Here is a 23,288-nt window from a genome sequence, read left to right as displayed (position 1 = left end):
ACAGGGAGAAAGCCTGCAGTTATACATCTCGGCATCTCCAAAGACGGTTGCAGCGGTGCTGATAGTGGAACGAAAGAAAGCACAAATGCCAATTTATTGTGTGAGCCATGTCCTGAACGCGGCAGAGAGACGATACCCACTGATAGAGAAAATTGCATATGCAGTGGTTATAGCCGCAAGGAAACTTCGGCCATACTTTGATGCACATACCATTGAAGTGTTAACAAATCAGCCGTTAGAGAAGTCTCTGCAGAAAATGGAGACGTCAGGAAGATTGCTCAAATGGGCGGTAGAGTTGTCGGAGTACGTTATCATTTACAAGCCACGGGTATCGATAAAGGCTCAGGCATTATCAGACTTCATTGTGGAAACATCGTACACCAAAGAAGAAGAAGTCAATGGAGTGTGGAAGGTCTCTGTTGACGGCTCCTCAGCATCAACGGGCTCCAGAGCCGGTATCGTTATGATATCACCGCAAGGGGACATATTCGAGTATGCTATCAAATTCAAGTTCAAAGCCTCAAATAATGAAGCTAAGTATGAGGCAGCACTTGCGGGAGTACAATTATGTGTTGCGGCTGAGGCAAAGCGGATATAACTCACGACTGACTCACAATTGGTAGCAAGTCAGTTTGACGGCACCTATGAGGCAAAGGAACAAACAATGATGGCCTACTTGGCCAAGTTGAAGCAAATAACGGCCAACTTGGAAACGTTTGAAATACAATTGGTGCCGAGAGCGAAAAACACAGGCAGACGCCTTGGCAAAACTGGCTAGTTCAAGCTTCAATGACCCGGAACGCACTGTGATGGTAGAGCTTCTAGAACACAAAAGTATTGACCCCGACAACACTCCAAAAGAGGTGAATTGCGTGATTATCGGCCAAGAATGGTATGATGGCGTGCTAGCCTACAAGGTGCATAACGTCTTACCGGCGGATAAAACAGAAGCCCAGAAGATAAAGAAGGATAGTATCTGGTTTGTCATGTTCAAGGGAATGCTGTATAAAATGGGGTTCTCGCTACCATTGCGAAGGTGCATATCGGCCTATGAGTCAGCTAGGCTGATAGAAGAAATCCACGAAGGGGATTGTGGAAATCATGCCGGAGGCCGGTCAATGTCCTTAGAAGCAATGAAAAGAGGGTATTACTGGCCAACAATGAATGCTGATACTCTAGCGTACGCGAAAAAGTGCGATAAATGTCAAAAATTTGGGCCGGCAATCAACCAGCCGCCAAACGATTTAACACCAATTCTAAATTCGATACCGTTTGCACAATGGGGAATGGATATTGTTGGGCCTTTTACGTCAGCAACAGGGAGCAGAAAATTCCTGATAATAGGGATTGACTACTTCACAAAGTGGATAGAGGCGGAACCGGTAGCAAAAATAACAGCGGGTGAGGTTAAGAAGTTTATCTGGAAAAGTATATTCACCCGATTTGGCCTACCGGTTGCAGTGGTCTTTGATCACGGCTCCCAATTTGATTGCAGCCCAGTTAAGAACTTCCTCAGCATATACAAGGTTAAATTTGCGTACGCGGCAGTCTGTCATCCTCAGTCAAACGGCCAGGCGGAAGCCGCAAATAAGCAGATACTAACGGCACTGAAAAAGAAGGTAGAAGATGCGAAAGGCTTGTGGGCAGATCTGGTCCCGGAAATATTATGGGCAAATAGAACGACAACAAGGGAAACTACTGGGGAGTCGCCATTCAACCTTGCTTTCGGCTCGAAAGCTGTCATTCCGGCTGAAGTAGGACTCCCTACGTTTAGTGTTCAGCATTTTTGTGAGGATCAAAATGACTTGCACCTAAGACAGCAATTAGACTTCTTACCTGAAACGCGGCTTACGGCTGCCATCAGATCAGCGGCATATAAAAGTCGTATGAGTCAAGCATATAACAAAAGAGTCAATTATCGGCCTCTGGAAGATGGAGACTTGGTCCTTCGTAGGACAGCCGCTACGGATAAAGGAAATGCAGATGGTAAGCTAACCGCAAACTGGGAGGGCCCCTACCAGGTGTACGAAACAGTCCGCCAAGGATCGTATCGGTTGATGACTCTAGAAGGATTACCGTTAAAAAATGTTTGGAATACAAGATTCCTCAAGAAATACTATGTTTAAAAACCTTTTAGCTTTTCATGTTAGGTACCGGCATGACATGTAGTCATGGTTCAGCGTTCTTTGTTATTTCCTATGTTGTAGGCAAACTCTATGGCTGTAATTTGTTTTAACAATTTTGGCCAAGGTCGTTTATAAGAAAAGTATGTAGTATAACATATGGAGCCATCCCCTGCTTTCGATATGATTTGATAAACAGCCTAGCTAGCTGTCTCTTTCATTCAAGTAAGGAGGAAGGTTGGATAACTATTGCGCCTCAAGGCAAGTTGAAATTGACGGTCTGATCCACTGTCAAATACTTGGCCTGCTAAAGGCTGCATATACAGGAAAACCAGCAATACCATAATGATAAGGAATTCCGAAATCAATTTCTAAGGAAATTAATTGCGGAATTCGGGGGCATATGCCTGATGTGCCAATGTGTTGGAATCAAAAAAGTTGGAATCGAAAAAACAAAAAAGCCGATAATTTGTTAGAACTAGAAATAGTTTAAGTAGCAAAGCGCTATAAAATTTTGCTTATCTGTACGCAAACGAATATGAGATAAGATTTTTGACAAGAGAATTGTTGAGCAAACGAATATGCAATTATAATACAATTACAATACAGTTATAATACAGCGAAAACGTGTAAGTCTCTTTCAAACAAAATTAACGGCAAAATCATTCAGAATGCAAGTATGACGGAGAAAATGTTTAGTTCTGCGCAATTAAGATAAACAGGTTGCCAAGTTCAAATATTGCAGATAAGTGATTAAGTCAACAGAAAATAAAAATTGTCAGAACGTACACACAGGAAATCGACAGCCATTACCCAAAAAAGACAAGGGTCAGATCGGCCAAAATACAAGTTTGAAAAAAAATTATCTTAAACAAAAACAAACATAAGTTGCTCAACAATGAGCCTTAGAAATTACAGACAAGGAGGACCCGCATGATTCCGGTGATGACTCCCCGCCCCATTAATCTTTCTTCGATTCAGGCTCCTTTTGGGGGGCAGGTTCAGAAGTGCCGACAGCTTTATCCTCTTTAACAGGACTAGCAATGAGGGCATCAGCAAACTCCTCTTCCGGCAAATCACATGGATCCAGATTCTTCATCACTTCAATTGGAGGAGGGTTATCAAAATAGTCTCCTTCATAGCTGGTAGGGGACAGGTGCATATCTTCACTATAAGCGTTCTCAGCTGCCTACCATTTTTCTGCATCCCAGTTCTCGGCCTTGCAGACACAGCGGTGCGCAGCTACTCATCCGCCAGTGTATCGGTCCACCAGCAAGTTCCGGTAATGGTCAGACTGCATGAACCGATTGACTGCTCGGCGCCTGATATCGGGCTTGTCCTCCTCAGCCTTTTTCAAGCTCTCCTCCAATTTCGTTTTGGCCTCCTTCTCTGTCTTTAGCTGCAGCTCGAGGTCGGTAATTCTCTTTTGCATGGATTCCTGGTTGGCCAGCTTAGTGTTCAGAACAATCATATTGTTCTCCAACGTTTTGACCTTGGCCGTCAGTTGATCCTTCTCTTTGATAGCAGCTTGTCGGCCGTCATCGCATTTTTTAAATTTTGCCTCGGCCTGATCATGACAGCGCTGATAGTATCGGTACATGTGTACCACCTCGACCGCCGAGTTGACAGTCTATAAAAAGAAAGAGAGAGAGGACGAAAAGAGTTGTTACACAACTGTGTATAATTATCATATAAAAAAAATAATAATAATAAAAAATAAAAAACAAGATAAAAATATACATATATATAAAGACTATCGTACCCGGAGCATGTCGTTCATCATTTGGCCGCAAGGAGCGATAAGCTTGTCAACGGGCATATCTGCCGGCGTGGCCAGATCCTTCAGCACTCTCCAACCCATGCTCCCGCCGGTATTGGGGTCATCACAGATAACAGACTCCCCTCTATTTACATTAATGCGAGGATGCCACGGCTCGCCAGCACTGCCGCTAGGAACTAAGAACTCCTCAGCAACCTTGGTAGGAACCTTCACATGGGGAACCTCGATATAGTCCCCTGTCATCACAGGTATGAAGGCATTCTTGCTGCTAGCAGACTTGCCCGACAACCGATTTTGTCGTTCCCTCAGAGAAGATTCTTCGGCCGGTATCAGTTTATCAGCCGTTACAACTTTCTCCGCCGCAACAACACTTGCCTCAGTAGGCTTGCGCAGAGTAATATTTAATTTCCTGACACCGGAAGGAGCGTCATCCTCCAGATTCACGACGTTCAAATCCTTGAAGGCCTCTGACGGCTTCTACTGATTTTTAGCGGCCTCATCTTGTTTTTGCTTTTTGTTCTGGTCACGGCTTGAGAGGTCGCTAGATCTTTTCTGGGCATTTGCTCCGCCTTTTCTGACCGGAAGAGTGCGAGGAATTCTGGTCCTACGTTGCTCGTTGGAAGTCATGTCTTGTCGTCTTCTTTTCTTCCCTTTAAGAGCACGCGTGCAGTATACAGGTAATGTATCGTAACCGTGTTTTGGGTTTGGAGGGCACTGAAATTTCACCCTGCCGTCAGGATGTAAACCCAAGTTGGCAAAATCTAACTTGTTAATACCTGCACCACAGTAAGCACACAAGGAATAAATACGGGTAACAGGGCTGCGAAACTTAAGTACTCTAAAAATCGAGATACCGACATGGCAGTCAGTTATTTTGAACTAACTGGTTCTGGACAGTAAAGTAACGATAATAAAAAAATAAAATAAAATAAAATAATAATAATAACAATATACATATAATAAAATAATAATAATGATGATGAAAATGATGAAATGAAACAAAGCTGTTAATATGAGAAGAACCATACCAAATTCGTCAGTCCAGCAGAGACCGACATGAGACAAAGGGGCGTTACCCAAGATATAATTACAGTTGGGTAGCCACACCCTCGGTACAGCTTTGTTCTTACTACCGGCCTTTACATATGTACAATCAAAAAATTTACAAGCATACTTCTCTATCTCACCTAATCTTCTACGCCTAATGGTATCAAACATGCTATGAGCTGGATAGAAACGCCTGCGAACTTTTTAGTCTTCAGGAACACTTAGAAAATAGAAATTCTCCATCCAACCTTTACAACTGGTCAGTTTCGGCCAGACTGTACATTTACCATGGGCCGTGAACAATGACCAAAACCCTGGTGACTGACTATCTCTCTTTAGCCAGTTAAGAGTGCGAAATAAGTTCAAAGTAAGAGGGAAGTCCATGAATATCATAACCCACACCAGTGAGATAAGGTTACGGATAGTAATGGGCGTTAGCTGCGCCACACATACATTCCAAGCCCTGAAAATTTTCTCGATAAAAGGATGTAATGGAAACCGTAAACCATACTCAAGATGTTTTGCATATACGACTATATGACCGTCGGGACAGTCAAGAGCAGTTTGACCCTCCTTAGGTAACTTCAAATCATAGCCGTCAGGAAGGTTGAAGAAGTGAGCACCGATACGGCAATACTCTTTCTCGGTAGCCTTCTCGAGCCATTCTGGGTCAACTTTCGTCGACACAACCTTATACTCGGCCTTTAGTTCAAGAGGTTCTCGGTATTTTGGGTCGTCATTTTCAGAGTCATACCCTTCATCCAAACTCTCTTCTTTCAAGACGGCATCGCTTCTTTCAGCGGCCTCACCCTCCCTCACTCTTACTCCCTGCTCACTCACCTCGGTATCCTGACTGCCATCCCCACTACCGGCTTCATCAGATTCCTCACCACCACTCCCACCTACACCCTCATCTTGACTGTTGCCTACACTCTCCTCATCCATATCCTCCAAAGACCTCTCTACAGACTGTACGTGCTCCTCACCGACATCAGAGGTTTCCTCAACCACAGGTTCTTTACCTGCACGGTGTTCAGAGGTTTCACCTTCCCCAGGCTGGTAACTAATTCTTTTAGTTCTCGGCATCGCCGTTGTTTTACGACCTATCTTGCCTAAGTTTGATCCGTATTGAATAATCTCGAAAGTAGACTCCAACTGAGAACAAATGCTTATCGGGGAGACTGAGATGATCTCAACGTCTTCTAAAATATTAGACCAGGTAGGCTGATAAGAGTTTTCAACTTCTTTCACTGGAGCTGGGGACAAGGGTGCAAACGGGTCAGCCTCGCCGGCCTTACCCGAAGTCGAGTTTTGAACAAATTCAGGCATAAACTTAACAAACACAACCACAGACACAACACTAAGGCGAAACAGGCAATTGACACTCTAAATTACCAAAATAAACGAAAAGTTAGGGCTTTTTACCTCGTTGAACCGATTGAACTTCGCAGAACAACTCTAACAGAAACACTGAAGTGAGAAAGTCGAGAAAGTTATATCTTCAAGCAAGCAATTGAAATTATTCTCCTCTTGATGATGCAAATTGATCGACGAAACCCTAAGTGTGTTCGCAGAAAAATACTTAGAAGAAATTTTTTGGAAATGAGGAAAATTGCTCATTTTCGAGGCTTAAATACCCCCATGAACAGTGGCAGTTGAAGTGACAGTTTGTGCATGCAATCCAACGGCTGGGGAAAAACGCCTTTTCGTAAACTAAGACGCAGGATGAATGACACGTGCCCCACTCAATTTTAAAGTTTTCCCGCCCAGGCCAATTTTGGAATTTTTAAATTTTTCATCAAAGATAATAATGCCTAAGCGCACTATCGGTACTTTGCTCACTTGTGGGGCAAATCGGAGATTTTTAAATCTCAATTAAATTTTAAGTGACCAAAGCACTATCGGTACTTTGCTCACTTGGGGGGCAAATCGGAGATTTTTAAATCTCAGTTAATTTTTTAAGTGACCAAAGAACTATCGGTACTTTGTTCACTTGGGGGGCAAGTCGGAGATTTTTAAATCTCAGTTGATTTTTAAATGACCAAAGCACTATCGGTACTTTGCTCACTTGGGGGGCAAATCGGAGATTTTTAAATCTCAGTTAATTTTTTAAGTGACCAAAGAACTATCGGTACTTTGTTCACTTGGGGGGGCAAATCGGAGATTTTTAAATCTCAGTTGATTTTTAAGTGACCAAAGCACTATCGGTACTTTGCTCACTTGGGGGGCATACCGGAGATTTTAAAATCCCAGAACAAGCTTTCCTTACTTAACTCCCTCTCATAATTACAAATGAGAACGCCGGTTTTACCACCGTCCTCACTTGGGGGGCTAGTTGTACGGGATAATACCGGTAATAATATCTAATTAGCCGGTAATGTCTTCTAATACCACCAAACAACTGATTAATAAGAAAGCTCAAGTATCCATAACGACCTTTCTAAACGGCCACGTGGAGAGCTGCTTGAGGCCACGTAGGCACCTGCTGCCTACGAGGTCGGTTTGCCACCTATCGTTATAGGTGGCACCAGCTTGGTTGTTTCCCTATATATACCCAAGCAAATGTTCACCCAAAGGTACAATCTTTCTCTCTCTCTCTCTCTACATATCTAAAACACTTTCTCTCTCTTCACTCTTTCTTCTTATCGGATTGCTGACTTTAGTATCGGAGAGGTTATTCCCGGATAACCCCCGGGTTAGCTCATCTGTGTTGACTGTGCAGGTGCGTAATTGGACGGTAAACCTTTACCAACCCACGAAGATTATCTGTACCGGAGCACACCCGGAACACATAGATCACCAAATCATCAATCATTCTTTGATGTATATTTGACTGATATGAGTAATGTGACTGTTGTAATATGTTAGAACAACTTATAGAGATATACGGAGTAAAAGTTAAGCTAAGAATAGAAATATAGAATGAAGCTTTGTAATAATGTAAACTACTAATAGTGGACATTGAAGTAAAATACAATGGAGACACTACAATATTTATACACATGTTTTTAAGTTTTACAATCTTTCAAAAAAATTAAAAACAATTATACAAATGGCTTTGCACATGAAAACAGCTACACGCCTAGTGCCTACACTCTAAGTGGACAAATAACAATTTAATTCATCCACTGTAATAAAAATTTAAAAATAAAATAAAAAAGTTGTTATGCTTATACATATTCCACTACACATTCACTTATTCAAATAAATGAACACAAACTCCAACACTAGACGGAAATTTTGTTATGAAATAAAGGGAGTACTCCGTAATTAAAAATTAACGGAACCATTTGGATCTTCTTCCACGCTTCTTGTATTAATAACCCCTGCATTGAGAATAGTATGGATCGATGTGGTAGGCGTTGTGGGAATGCATAGCATTAAAATAGTCAATCACTGGGACTTCAACTTTGGGCTTCTGGGACTTTTTGGGCGCTTCTTTGGGTGCTTCCTTGGGCTTCTCGGGCTCTTTTGCAAGCCCAAAAGAGACAATTTTAGCACAATATTTCTTCCTTAGTATTTTTATCACATCTACTGGATCCATCTCCCCTATTAGTGTCATTTTCTTTTCCTTCATGTCCATTGAGATTGAATCAATCCCTACAAATATTAAAACCCGACTTTAATTATTATTATTGAATTCGAAATTCATTATAAAAAATAAATAAATAAAAAATAAAATAAAAAATAAAATAAAATAAAATAAAAAAATTTACAATGGCATATTCAGAATATGGAATTACCAAGAACAGTGGAAGCTAGATTTAAAGCCTTTTGCTTGCAATTCAAATCATCGTGGACATCCAATTGTAGCACCAATTTCTGAAGCAACATCGAAAGAGATCGAAAATAAGAATCATAAATAAATATGTGAAAATAAAAATTAATTTCATTTATTACACAAATATTACTTCCGTTTCATATTACGTGCAACTTTAAAATATCTCAAATTGCAAATAATATGAACCATAGGTACCAAAATACATGTGTGTAGAAAGTAGAAATGAAAAACGTGTGTGTAAAAGTGAAAGACAAAGAATACATAGAATAGTAAGATAAGAGATTAAACCTGCATGTTTGTAATATTGGTAATGTTTGGGGTGTTGGTAATTGGAGATTTGTGCAATTTAGAGAGAGTCGGAGAATGAAAAGATGAATGTGGTGAAGTAAGAATGGTGCAGCATGCATGTGAAATTCTTCGTTATATACTAGTGGGAAGAGCCACAAAGCCCGGCCCCACAGCAGCAAGTCAATTTTAATTACTTTCTTCCTTTGTACACGTCGACTCGTCGTTCTACAATGTCAATTGATTAACACGTGTCAAATTCCCATTGGCAGTTCCAATCTTCCAATAGATCTAACTTGATTTATGTTGATTTTTTGTAAGAAAAGCTAGTAAAAGGAGAGTATAATGTACTTCCTTTATTTTTTTATACTTGCAACACACCTTTTATTACGCTTTTCAAGGAGTTGATTAAACTAGGTAAATGAATGAATTAATGTATGAAATTTAAAACGTAACAACTTATCCCTTTCTTCTAATAGATGGTAAAATTTTGTAAATTAATTAATTTGTTTACCTAGTCTAATATCTTCCTTAAAATGTGTGCCAAAGGGGTGTGCTGCAACTAAATAAAAACGGAGGAAGTATATTTTTATATCAAAAATAACAATCATCCCTACAAATATTCAAAATTATTGAACACAATTCTCATGAGTTCATATAACAATTTCTTGAAAGACAGAGCATCAATTTTTTTTTTTTAATATATTTCTTTTTACAATTTTTTTTTTTTAATTAATGAAACAAAACAGGTAAGGAGATTTAAGTCATTTAACCTGCATTTTAGACTTATTGTGATGTTTCACACTTTCACCTAATCAGAGATTTCAGTTTTACACAATGAAGTGGTACATGGTGAGCAAAACAGGGTATCCTACTAAATTCCTGAAATTGGAACCGAAATCAGAACCTGTTGCAACAGGTTCCTCAAATTGAGAACCCAAACCGGATTTTGGAAACTGTCAAGTTTCGGTTCCAATTTAGGGTACCATGTCTAGTAATAAAATTTTTTTTACAGATTTTCGTATAAAAAACTCGCAAATAAAACAAACTAATAGTAATTGTTGAAAAAATTAATACAGACAATTGTAATTTTGATATTTATTAGTTAAAACAATACGAGTAGTATAGAATTGGTATAAAATTTAAACTTAAATGATGTTTTTATCAGATTACAGCGTAATTTTGGTTCGATCTGGAATATACGGTTCCTAACAGGTTTCGGATCTCAGTATTATGATTTTTTGCTCACCCCATCATTGGCAGTTTTTTATGTCCCTACACTTTCCAAATTCCAACTTGGTCTTTTTAATGTTACAGTATTATGTTAAAAATAAAACAATAAAAAAAAAAAAAAAAAAAAAAAAAAAAAAAAAAAAAAAAAAAATTGTTTCTGTAATGTTACCACGTACCAGGTTGTCAAACAAGGAACGTGATCAACTGAACGTAGACAAGTTTGTCGAGGCGGTAAGGGGCTTTCCCGTCATTTCGAGCATTTTTTTTTTATTCTGGAGGCACGTCATTTCGAGTAGTTATTTCTATTCCTTTTGCCAAATAGTTTTGTCCTTTCTTTCTTTTTTTTTTTTTTTTTGGTTTTGTTTCTCCTTCTCGTCTCTTCCATAGATCTCTAATGTACTTCCTGTATTTCTTTATACTTGCATCACTTCTCTAAAATGAAAATATTACAATAATTACAACACACTATATCAAAAGTTATACTATTATGCTTTCAAAAAAAAAAAAGTTATACTATTATTATCTTTATTATAATCTCATGATCCACTACATTATACTCTTAACTATATCTCTTCTTTATTTTAATTGTTTTAAATTACATAAGACCCACTTTTCTTTAATAACGTGAAAAGGGTGTGTTGTAAGTATCAAAAAACGGACGAAGTATCTTTTTTTTTCATTCTTGTTTGTCCATTATACTCCATCTGTCTCAAAAAAACTTAACACAATCAAAATCTTATATAGTTATATGCATGTTGATTCATTAATTTGACCTTAATTTTGTATAATCATCAATAAAAATTATAAAAAATATACATAGATTTTATGAACATATATTCTTATATGCGGACGACCAACCATCAACGTTAGCATTATAGAGGCTTACTCATCCAGTGTTACAGAGGGATATTCAGTTAGTGTTATAACTTATAAGGGTTACTTTGTTATTTTACAAGTAGTCACATGGTGTGTCCAATCGAACACAAAACGCTTTGTATTATGAAACTTTATATTAAAACCTATCTAATTTTATAATAAAATATGATTTTATTATGCTAGTAAAACAAATTATAGTCAAAGCTAATATATGAATAGTGAAAAAATAAAGTTCAGCTTGTCAATTATGTTGGGACGGAGTGTTACAATAGACTTGTTCTCTTCACCCTAAATACATTCTGATTTGAACATTTTTGGTTTCCTTTGGTACTTGTATAATCTAATGTATTATTGTGGCTAAATTTTAATCGTATTTTCACCTTAATTTATAAGGAGGAAAAAATACCTATCAAATTGGACCTTCTAAAATTGCTTCTCACTTATCAATATTCAGGAATTAAACTACATTGTGGGATGGAGAGAATACTTTAATTTTTTGTATCAGTGTATGTGTAGGTGAGAGAGAGAGACAAGGAATTAGCGTTGAAAGGTATGTATGTGTGTGTGTGTCTGTGTGTGAGAGAGAGAGAGAGAGAGAGTGAGTGAGTGGAAAAGTATGCTTGTATGTATGTGGAGTGGAAAAGTATGTAAGTAATGTATCTATGTATGTGTGTATCTATGTATGTGTGTGAGAGAGACAAAAAAAAAAAATCAATGTTGAAAAGAAAGAATATAATGTATTTTTGTAATGTTTGTAACGTTTTGGGTTTACCTAATTTGGAGATTTGTGCAATTTTGAGAGTGTGAAATGAATTGTGGTATACTGGTATTGAATAAACAATTTATTTGAGAATCATTGATGAGGTGGATTGAGGCTCAACAATTTTATAAGACTTATTTTAATGGTTCCGCAATGTGACAACACGTGTCATGTGACCATTGGTAGTTTCCAATGCAGCCACCTGGTTTACATGAGTTCTTAGTTGTATCGTAGGAATTCTGTTAATGAACGTGCTCACCTGAACATTGACGAGGTTTTTTAAGTGGATAACTATACACTCATACAGTCATACGCATAGAAAACGTACAGATGTTAGTCGTACCACCACCACAGTGTCATATTTGTCATTCTATCATTCTATGTCATGAATTTCCCTTATGCACACAGCACACATATGGTCGTTAAACGATATCATAAAAACAATATGAAGTAGATAATATCATCCATCTAATAGAGATATTATCCAACCAACAGAGAATATCAAAAACCAGCTGGATTGACGAAACATTTAGTCAGTCCGGACTGACGTAATACTTTGTGAATACTTATTCAGTGATATCAACGAATGCAAAAATGTTTTGTTAGTATCGATATAATTCGTTGTTGGTATTCATCTAAATACAATGTAATACGGAGTACCAAAGAGTGTTATTAGAGTCATTCATAACTCTAACTATTAGAGGCTAAAAATTCCTCGTGTTTGAAAGACTCGTAAACTTCGTATAATTTTAAATTTTTATGATAAAAGTTAAATTTATTGTCTTGTGCTAAGTTAGATATAGTTGGTGTTATGATAGAGGAAGTGTTTTGGAGACATTGCAATGAAAGTTAGATAGGGAGAAAGGAGGCATTGCATTTAACCAACGTACCAAACCCTTCAACCATGCCAACAAAAAACATAAAAGTGAACATAACTATTTTGGGTCCATTTTAGTTTAATGGACCAACGTTATTGTTGAAGGTAATAAGAAATTAGATCCACATATTATAAGGCATGAAAGTGACGACCCGATTGGATGATATGCGGACCCTCCCAACTACCCGTTTAAACGCCACGAGATTGCACGAGGTTAGTTTTCTTCAGTTTGTTTTACTCGCACTATTAGATTTTGGGAAAACTCCTCATCCTGGAGTGTGTATCATTGATCATAATATATAGAGTTACAATCCTAGTCCTAATCTCGTTAGGAATCCTAGTGTGATAAGTATACAAAATATATCAAAAATATATACAAAATATCCTAGCTCTGCAACAAATATTATCGTAATCTATAATATCTATCACACCCCCGCAGTCGTAGCGGGAGGAGGACGTACGCTAAGACTGGACCTAAATTCCAGAAATAATTCTCGCGGTAGGCCTTTAGTGAAAATGTCCGCAAACTGATATCTAGTAGGAACATGGAGAACCCGAACTTGCCCCAAAGCAACCTTTTCTCGAACAAAATGAATATACATCTCCACATGTTTGGTGCGTTGGTGTTGTACCGGGTTGCCAGAAAGGTAGATAGCACTGACATTATCACAATAAACAATAGTAGCCTGCCGTAGAGGACAATGTAACTTAAGTAAAAGATTACGGAGCCAACACGCCTCAGAGACAACATTTGCGATGCCTTGATATTCTGCTTCTGCACTCGATTTAGACAAAGTATGTTGACGCTTAGATGACCAAGACACGAGGTTGTCCCCAAGGAAACAACAATAGCCCGAAGTGGAACGCCGGATGTTGATGATATTATTTTAGCTACCTCATCTGACAGGTTGCGTACAGGGATCATCTCTCGGTTACAAACTAAGTTTCCTATGTCTGACTTGGGTCCTTTGAGTTATTTTTTAGGGATTGCGGTGACTCGCAAACCTTCTTATTTACTACTTTCACGGGAAAAGTATGCACAGGAGATCTTAGAGCGTGCAGGTATGGCCTCTTGTAAACCTGCAGCTACTCCAGTTGACACTAAGTCCAAACTTAGTGCAGATGCAGGACCACCTTTTCGGGATCTTACTTTGTATCGCAGTTTAGCAGGTGCTCTTCAATATCTCACTTTCACCAGGCCAGATATTTCTTATGCGGTACAACAGGTGTGTCTATTTATGCATGATCCCCGGGAACCTCATTATGAGGCATTGAAACGCATTCTGCGTTATGTTCAGGGTACCATTGATCCCATTTGCAAAGCGCTGGTATCAAGCTCTGGGAGCTTGTTTTAAACCATATAGAGCTTTTTGAAGCCAGCAAACATGAGTGGGAGCTCTCCGATCAATAAAACCCGGGGGTTGATGCATATAAACGGTTTCCTGCAAATCACCAAGTAAGAAGACATTTTTTACATCTAATTGATGAATCGACCATTGTTTAGCCAAAGCTAAACTGAGAACAGTACGAATAGTTGCCGGTTTAACTATCGGACTGAAAGTCTCATCACAATCTACACCAACTTCCTGCGACCTGCCATCACAAACAAGACGAGCTTTGTGCCTCTCAAGGTCACCATTAGACTTGTACTTGTGCTTAAATAACAACATACAATTAACAATGTTCACCCCCGTAGGCCTAGGTACCAACTCCCAAGTCCCTGTTTTAATAAGAGTATCATTTCAGTAGTCTTGTAATAGAAACAAGAGGACTAAGGGTCTGTGCTCTTACGTTGAAATTCAGTTCAGTTCAGTTCAGTTCAGCTGAGTTCAGTTCAGTTCAGTTCAGTTCAGTTCAGCTCCTAATTTCCTTCGCTTATAAAATATTCATTGCAGTTCAGTTCAGTTCAGCTCAGTTCAGCTGAGTTAAGTTAATGAGAACAGGCCCTAATTGTCTAATGTCCCTTTGATTTGGAAATTGAATTATAGGTGTAAAACCTCTATTATACTTAATGTGCATCTTGTATTTATAGTTGTATCTTGTATAGATTAACTAATGGTTTGACATTATTTATTTATTTATTTCTTAAGAGAAAGTTTTTAAATTACGCTGATTTTTGTGCATCTGATGAAAACAAAATAGAAATATTTTAGTATATTTAAAATGCTGTGATTTGTTAAGAAATGTGTACGTACCTTAGGCTGACTTAGTCAATATAATTATTTTTTTGTTTTTCTGTGCGGATAAGCCATTAGAGTTATTTTAAATCTATACTTATATACTACGTATTAAAAAGCGCTCCTAAAACGGAGTATGTGTCACGTGGCACCTTTCACATGTATTAGATATATACCACATCACCTTTCACATGTATTATATGCCACATCAATAAAAATGCTTATTACAAGTTTTGAACACAAGACCAATAAGAATTAAACTAATGTTCTAACCATCTTTGCTATCGTTTAATCATGTTTCATATTCAATTAAAATAAACTAAATACTTTGTATTAAACATCAATTTGAGAGCACTTATTTAGTTTCATAGTCATTATTGTTCACTCTTATTTTTATTATATAGTTTATATTGAGGTCAAATAATATTTGTTGATATTCAAAGTAAAATCCGGGGCATCGTGCGGGGTACACACTAGTTACAAATTAAATGGAAGGATTTGAACCTACTATCTATCGTATACAGTCTATACTATCCTATCTCCCCTCTTTTGTATACTTGATCGTTTATTCAATATTTTTATTATACGGAGTACATTTGAAGTATTCCGTATTAAGAAGTGGGCAAAATTTGAGATGAGAGAAAGAGAAGTGGGTAAGATAATACGGAATTACAGAGTAATAATTATTGACAATTTGACATGCATAGTTATTGCCTTGGTGGTGTAAGAGCATCCACAATTTTTGGGGTCTCATCGTAAATCTCCAAGCTATAATGCTATATGATTTAGGTATAACCTCTATAACGGTAAGTTACATTCTTTTGTTATAAATAAACTATACAAAAATACAGTAAAATAATAAATAAATAAATAAATAAATAAATAAATAAATAAATAAACGAACAAACAAATATATAAAATATACTTCCTCTATTTTTTTAGTTGACACCGTTTGACTTTTTTACTATTCAGACAACAAGTTTTGACTCGCTTTTGTGGTTTATAGATACGATAAAACATATTTATGTGGTGACTAGCTTTTGTGGTTTATAGATACGATAAAACATATTTATGTGGTATTCGAATCGTTTCAATGTAAATTTTATTAATATTCACTTTTTATAATCTTACAATATTGATAGTTAGAGATGTCAATCATTAAAATTATGCGTTGACAAGCGTGATGATAATAAAATAAAATAAAATAAAAAAAGATGAAGGGCACGTTCTCATACAATTATTTTCAGTTCAGTTCATCTCTAATAAGTTCAGTTCAGTTCAGTTCAGTTCCTAATTTCCTTCTCTTATACGATATTCATTTCATTTCAATTCAGTTCCTAATTTCCTTCTCTTAATAAATATTCATTTCAATTTATTTCATTTCAGTTCAGCTCAACTTTAATAAATTCAGTTTAATCCAGTTTAGCTGAGTTCAGTCAATAAGAACAGGCCCAAAATACAATGTTAAACCAATGTTAGTGTTGAATTAATGATTAGTGTTGAAATTTTTTATTTCTTAAAAATTATACTCCCTCCGTCCCCTTTTGATAGTCCCTTATGGGCATTTTTCACGGGAATTAATAAACACAAATAAGAATAGTTAAAGTACATTGAAAGAGTAAATTGAAAAAGTGAGGGATAGAGCTCCCTCCCGATTCCAGGAGATCCTGGGTTCGATTCTCACCCCGCCCTTGTGGCTTTCTAAACACCAAAAAAAAAAAAGTAATAAAAGTATATGGGAAAACAAAATTTACATGGGAAATATAACTTTACACAAGTATTGATGCAAATTGAAAGAAATTTTAGTAAAAATTAACATTAATGGTTGTTGGAAAAAGCAAATGGGGTGAACATTTTGGGACTAAAATTTGCCCATAAGGGACTATCAAAAGGTGACAGAGGTAGTATGTAAATATTGTTTGGCTATAGTTTATTGATGAAATTCCTTTTTCTTCCGGTCAAAAAAAATTAATGATTAAGTTCTCACTTTATTTTATTTTGATTTCAATGGCTACATGTCCAATGCAAAATTGCATGTAATAATTAAATTTATCCGCACAAATTCCAAATTCATAGTGCCATGCTAAATTGCTAATGACAGCATGACGTGGCCTGCATGGTCAGATTGTCATTTTAAAAAGTCTTCTAACTTTCGCTTGAGAAGTTTGAACATCTGCCCACATATTTATCCAGCCGTCACTAGCATAATAACGAGTACGGAATAATATAAACAAAGAAATCATCCCCTTCAAAGACAGGTTTGACGTAGATCATCAGCCAACAAGATACTCCTTTTGTTTTTTTTATTTTTAATATCACTTTAACCGGCATATTTGCCGAGATGCTACTATGACCATAAATATCTTTAATTGTGTATTAGTAAAGATTATAACAAAATTATATTATGAAATTAAACTACACATTATGACAAATCTAATGATATACTCCTTCCGTCCCAAAAAGAACGACCCATTTGGCCAAAACTTTGTCCCAAAAAGAATGACCCATTTGCATTAAAACACCCACCAATTTGCTACAATATTTGTGCAAAATTAGCTTCCCCATATAAAAATTTGATTTTCCATGTTATTTTATGGGAGAAAATCATCTGTCCCATAATTTGTGTCCCACTGGTGTTCCACTAAATATGATTGGTTCTTAAAATATTTATTTGCCTTTTAAAACTTGAGAAGTGAGACCTTGTAATTATTACAACCAATGATATTAAGTGGAACACAAATGGAACATGAAAAATGGGACAGAGGATTTAAACCCGTTATTTTATTACTTTCTCTCTCTATTTTTTTACAAACTCCATGTAAATTTATCTTTCCAATATACTTTTACTTCTTTTTACTTAACTTCCTTAATACCCGCGTAATCAACCCAAATAGGTCGTTCTTTTTGGGACGGAGGGAGTATAATACAATAACATTTATTCAATTTTTAGAGGTGAATAAATTAAATCAACCGTGGTATGTGAATAGTGAAATTGTCAAAGTGATGCATTTAAAAAAAAACGGAGGGAGTATAAGTTTCATTATTCAAATAATTACACGTTGACTAACATAAATTACCCATCGTATATAGTTAGGGCTTGTTCATATTTACTAAAGTGGGCTGAACTAAACTAAATTGATTAGAGTTGAACTGAAATGAATATTAAACTTAAATGAGCAGGTTCTTAAAGAGAATGATCAATGGATAGAGCCGTAGAGGGATAAGCTTATATTTCTTGATATTAATTAGGGTGTGTTAAATTTATGTTTTTTCGTGGTGAATTTTATTATAGACAATTATTTCAAGATTTTCCAATTCTTTGAAGGAAATAAATGTGTCAAGTTTTACAATCTTACAAAGAAAATTACAAATAAAAATAACATGCGGAAGAAAAATAGGGTCTTTCTAAGCTATGCTTCCCCCTCAAGTTATTAAATTTCTAAGTTGTACTATACGCCTGTACCCATGCTTTTTCAAAGTTATAAGCTGCGCCCTCCACGTTACGATATTTTATCAACAATATCCTTTGACAGCCATATCCGTTAACGAAAGTTAAGTGATGTTATTAATTTGACATGTATCCTATTCTAATTGGTCTAATGCTTTAAATAAACTAAAAAAATCAGAAAATAAAATAATTAAAACATAATGGGAAATTCTATGTGGCGGCCTCCAACTTTTACAAATTCTATATGGCCAAATCTCACACTCTTTTTTTTTGTGACACCATATAAAATTTGTAAAAGTTGGAGGCCGCCACGTAGAATTTCCCAAACATAATTAATTAGAAAAAAACCAACCACCCCTCCCATGCCAACACCACAATAAGTCCATCAACCCACGTTGTTCGGTTTAGGTGGTTAAGGTGGAGTGCCGGCCAGTTTTCCGGCGAGTTTAGGGGGGGTTAGGGTTTGGCGGTGGGGGGGAAATTTGGGATTTTTTTAATGTTTTTATTTTTCTAATTTTTTTTAATGTTTTTAATAAGTAACTAGCAACGACAATTAACGAACCCTAGCATCCATTAATTAATTTTAACGTCAAAGGTTATTGCTAATTAAAAAAAGTGAGGTTTAGGGCATAACTTAGACGTTTGAAAAAGTATGGGCACAACTTAAAAACCGAATAATTTTAAGGGCATAGTCCTCCACATAGGACTGCAAACGATCCGACCCGAGTTGAGTTTTTACTTGTTCGAGCTAAGCTTGATAAAGATTTCAAGTGTTCGAACATGCTCGAGCTTGAACGAGCTTCATAAATTTGTGTTCGAGCTTTGTTCATTAAGGTTTTGCCTTGTTCGAGCTCGGCTTGAGCTCGTTCGTTTGTGATTCGAGCTCGAGCTTGAACAAGCTAATATTAACCAACTTTGAAAAATTATAAGTGTTCTCCAATCGGAAAAGTCGCTTGATGATATTCATCATAATAACAAGATAGACAGTAATAAGTATTTGATATTATACTCCATATATTTTAATTTTATATGATACTCCGTATTATTAACATGATATGGCTAATTTGATTATATACGATAATTGATTATAATTGATTTGGTTCCATATTAAAATTGTACTGACATCGTAGTTGGTCATTGAAACTTGCTGAGATGCTCCTGCCGGTCAGCGCGAAAAGTCTCTCTCAAACCCCTTAGGCGCAAGTGGTAGAACCTCGTGAACTGGGCGTACTATTTCCCAACCTTCTGTGGACCTTTCTTCTTCCAGTCTATCGCTTTCAATACAGCGAGACTTCGCCGCCTTAACACAGGTAGGTCGAACCTACCCCAAGCTTGCGATAAGCCCTCATGAGTTAGTGCGGCAGGAGCATCTCAGCAGTTCCCCCTCGAGCTACGCTTGTTCGAAAGCAACCCATTTTAAGAATAATTAAAACAGTGAAATTAATTGTTTCGAGCTTGAGCGAGTTATAAATGAGCATATGAACGATCATATGTACGAGTTTTTAACGAGCTATGAACGAGTGTTTGTGAACAGTAACGAGCCGAGCACGAAGGTGTTCGGGCTCGTTTACTTAATGAGCCTCATATTTTTGTTCAGGCTCGTTCAATACTTAATAAACAATTTTGACCGACCTTTGACCGAGCTTGTTTGCGAGTTGTTCACAAATGTATCGGCTCATTTGCAGCCCTACCTCCACACGGCTAAGTAGACAATTTAACTAGTCCACAATGGCAAAAAAAAAAATTAGTTACACACTTACACCTATACATAGTCCACTTCACAATTACTTTTTCGACCAATGTTATTCATTAGTTACTATCCACAAAAAAAAGTTGACAACAGAGCACATTACAGAAAAAAACGCTCTCGATGGAAAACTCTCTCGAATTAGCCCCCCCCCCCTGATATCCGTGACCAATTTGCTCGATCAACAAAGAAAACCAAACGCAAAATCACTCATTTGATCTTTTCAAAAGACAATGAGCATAATCATGCTGAGCCTCAATCTGTTCAAAAGCAAACTCCCCCTGTTCTGGACAGAAATACTAACATTTCTTTTCGAGATATGGTGAACTCGAACATTGGTTTGGGAATGCAGCAGACCCAATTTGATATGGATGAGGAAGAGGATGTTTCGGATGATGATGAAGCACCGGATTACATCAGGGATGACCCAAAATGCCCTGTAATTCTACTATCAAAGGAGGAAAAAGGAGGATTCGTAAGCCTTGGCAGCACACTCTAATTATCAAGATGTTTGATAGTAAAATTGGGTATATGTCCTTGATGAAACGATTGAAGAAAAAATGGGAATTGAATGGTGGATTGGTGTTGACTGACATAGGACATGACTATTTCATTGCTCGATTCTCTAATCTAGGGGATTATAATCATGTCCTTACTCAAGGACCATGGATGCTTGATGACAACTAACTTACCATTCGAAAGTGGGTTCCTAATTTCATCCCGGATGACAAGCCGATGAGATTCTTAACTGCCTGGGTTCGTATCCCACATCTTGCAGTGGAATATTTTGATAAGGAATTTCTCCTTAAAGTTGGAAGCAAAATAGGCAAGGTAGTACGTATCGATAACAATACTGCCTTGGCTCAACGTGGACAGTTTACCAGATTAAGTGTTGAACTTGATCTGTCGAAACCTCTGCTGTCCAAATTTTGGTTGAAGGGTCAGATTTGGAGAGTGCAATACGAAGGCCTTCGTATGATTTGCTTCGATTGTGGAAAAATTGGGCATAATAGTGAAGCTTGTCCATTAGTTAAACAGGTGAATCAGATGCAAGAAGAGGCAGACTCTGAGGTTGAACATGATAAGAATCCTAAAGTCCCCTCGACAGTGGAGTTGCAAGATTATGGTGAGTGGATGCAGGTCAAAAAACCTCCTCCAAGGAAGAGGCAACCAAGGCCGGAAAAAGCTACACCGATGGCTGGAAAAGTTGGCGGGGAAAATAATTCAAAAGCAGGTCAAGTCAAGGCAGTTACAGGTCAAGGCAAGAATCCTGGGGGATCTAGATTTTCAATTTTTAATGTGGAGGAAAATCAGGATAATATTGTACCAATTCAAAATTCTCCAATTGATTTGGGTGCTGAAGATAAGGATGAATTTGAAGATGATATCAATACGGTTGATTTAGGTAAGGATTCCCATAATTTTAGCACTCAAGCTAAAAAATTATCCTTCAATGCTGGCAAATCAACTAATCATACCAAGGCTAAGGGACAATTTCTAGGAAATTCAAAAAAATGGCAAGAAATTGGGAAACAAAATAAATCTTTTCCTAATCCTAGCCTAAATGATATCACGAATAAATCTTCTCAAAAGATTCCTTTTGAGCCTATTATTCCATCTCCTTCCAAGATTTTAGGCAAAGAAAATATTCCCAGTATTCCCCAAGCAAACATCGAAGCCAATTTTGAAGCCAACCCATCAGGAACCATCCTAAGCTCTCTCAAAAATACCTCACCAAGCCAATTTGACCCATCCATTACCCATGTCTCACATACTCCCTTCACCAATCCTGCTTCGAATTCCCCCGGAGAAAATAATTTGTGCAACCACCCCAATGGAGGAGCCTTACCTGGGGGAAGCCGACCCCCTGACCCACAAGATGGAAGTGGAGATACATTCATGGCTTCCACCGACGCCGGGGACCCTGGAATTAGTGGTAACCATGAGGTTGCCAATGAAGATTAAGCATGCCCTTAGGCATATGTCTGCTACTTTCGATGCTATATTCCCTCACTCGAATGTGTCTATGAATAGTGTACCCAATCATATAACTAATTCCATTCCCATAACGTGTATGGTTTGGAATGTGCAAGGTGCTGGAAGTCGTGAATTTGTGACTGTTCTCAAAGAGGTTATCCGTGTCAATAAACCTAGTGTGTTTGCCTTGATTGAAACCCACGTGGGTGGTGATCAAGCTCAGAGAATTGCTGCGATTCTTGGTTATAATGGTCAAACTAGGGTCGATGCTCAAGGATTTAGTGGTGGAATTTGGGTTTATTGGAAACCCGAGATTGTTAGTGTTGACCCTATCGAGCGCTCCAATCAATATATTATCATGACTATTACTAGAAACGGGGAGGAACCATGGTATCTTTCTACTGTCTATGCAAGCCTGAACCCAGCTAATAGACAGGAACTCTGGAGGGACCTCTCGGATTTTGCTCAAAGAAATAATAAACCATGGCTCATCGCTGGTGATTTTAACGAAACTAGATTTGGGTGGGAACGAAGCTCCAGCTGCAATGAGACTTCTAGACGGAGTGCCAAATTCAATCAATGGGTGAACGACACTCAACTCATTGAGATCGAATTTTCTGGCCCGGCTCACACATGGGCTCGTGGTAATTCCCCTGATACGAGACAGAGCGCAAGGCTGGACCGTGCTCTTTGTAACACTGACTGGAGCATGAAATTCGAGCAAGCAAGGGTTAAGCATCTTCCCGCGCTGCAATCGGATCATTGCCCCCTCCTCATCTCTTCTAATGGGTTTGCCCCATTAGACTCCTTAGATAGGCCCTTTCGTTTTCAGGCAGCATGGTTAGCACATGAGAAGTTTGCCGAATTCCTTGAGAATAAATGGAAGCAGGACGCCCCCCTCATTCCCCTTCTCGCATCTTTCTCCAAAGATCTCCAAGATTGGAACAAGGATGTCTTCCATAACATCTTTAGGGAGAAAAGAACTCTAATGGCTCGAATTAAGGGAATTCAATCCTCTTTGTCGACAAATAAACAATCGGGGTTGATAAAATTGGAGGCCAAGCTTCGAAGAAACCTCGACGAAGTGCTTCATCAAGAAGAATTGTTGTGGTACCAAAAAGTGAGGGTTGATTGGATTGAAAATGGGGATCGCAATACCACATTTTTTCATTTGAGC

At 37.7% G+C, this 23,288-nt stretch overlaps 2 protein-coding genes across 2 annotated transcripts; one reads left to right on the top strand and one right to left on the bottom strand.

The window, feature by feature from the left end:
* The first annotated feature begins 85 nt into the window (after positions 1–85).
* On the top strand, positions 86–598 carry LOC145607534 (uncharacterized). Its single transcript, XM_081663159.1, has one exon. It carries the CDS (start codon positions 86–88, stop codon positions 596–598), a length of 513 nt encoding a protein of 170 aa, XP_081519285.1.
* A 7,310-nt stretch (positions 599–7,908) lies between these two features.
* On the bottom strand, positions 7,909–9,141 carry LOC145609458 (heavy metal-associated isoprenylated plant protein 39-like). The gene is made up of 3 exons (XM_081664937.1): positions 9,020–9,141; positions 8,694–8,772; positions 7,909–8,550 (listed from the first exon to the last, which is right to left on the bottom strand). Exons 1-3 carry the CDS (start codon positions 9,023–9,025, stop codon positions 8,267–8,269), a joined length of 369 nt encoding a protein of 122 aa, XP_081521063.1. The 5' UTR covers positions 9,026–9,141; the 3' UTR covers positions 7,909–8,266.
* Positions 9,142–23,288: the final 14,147 nt, after the last annotated feature.

Source organism: Chenopodium album, chromosome 23 (genome assembly GCF_948465745.1).
Source record: "Chenopodium album chromosome 23, dcCheAlbu1.1, whole genome shotgun sequence".
NCBI classification, from domain to species: Eukaryota; Viridiplantae; Streptophyta; class Magnoliopsida; order Caryophyllales; family Amaranthaceae; genus Chenopodium; species Chenopodium album.
This window is presented reverse-complemented; position numbering and strand designations above follow the sequence as displayed.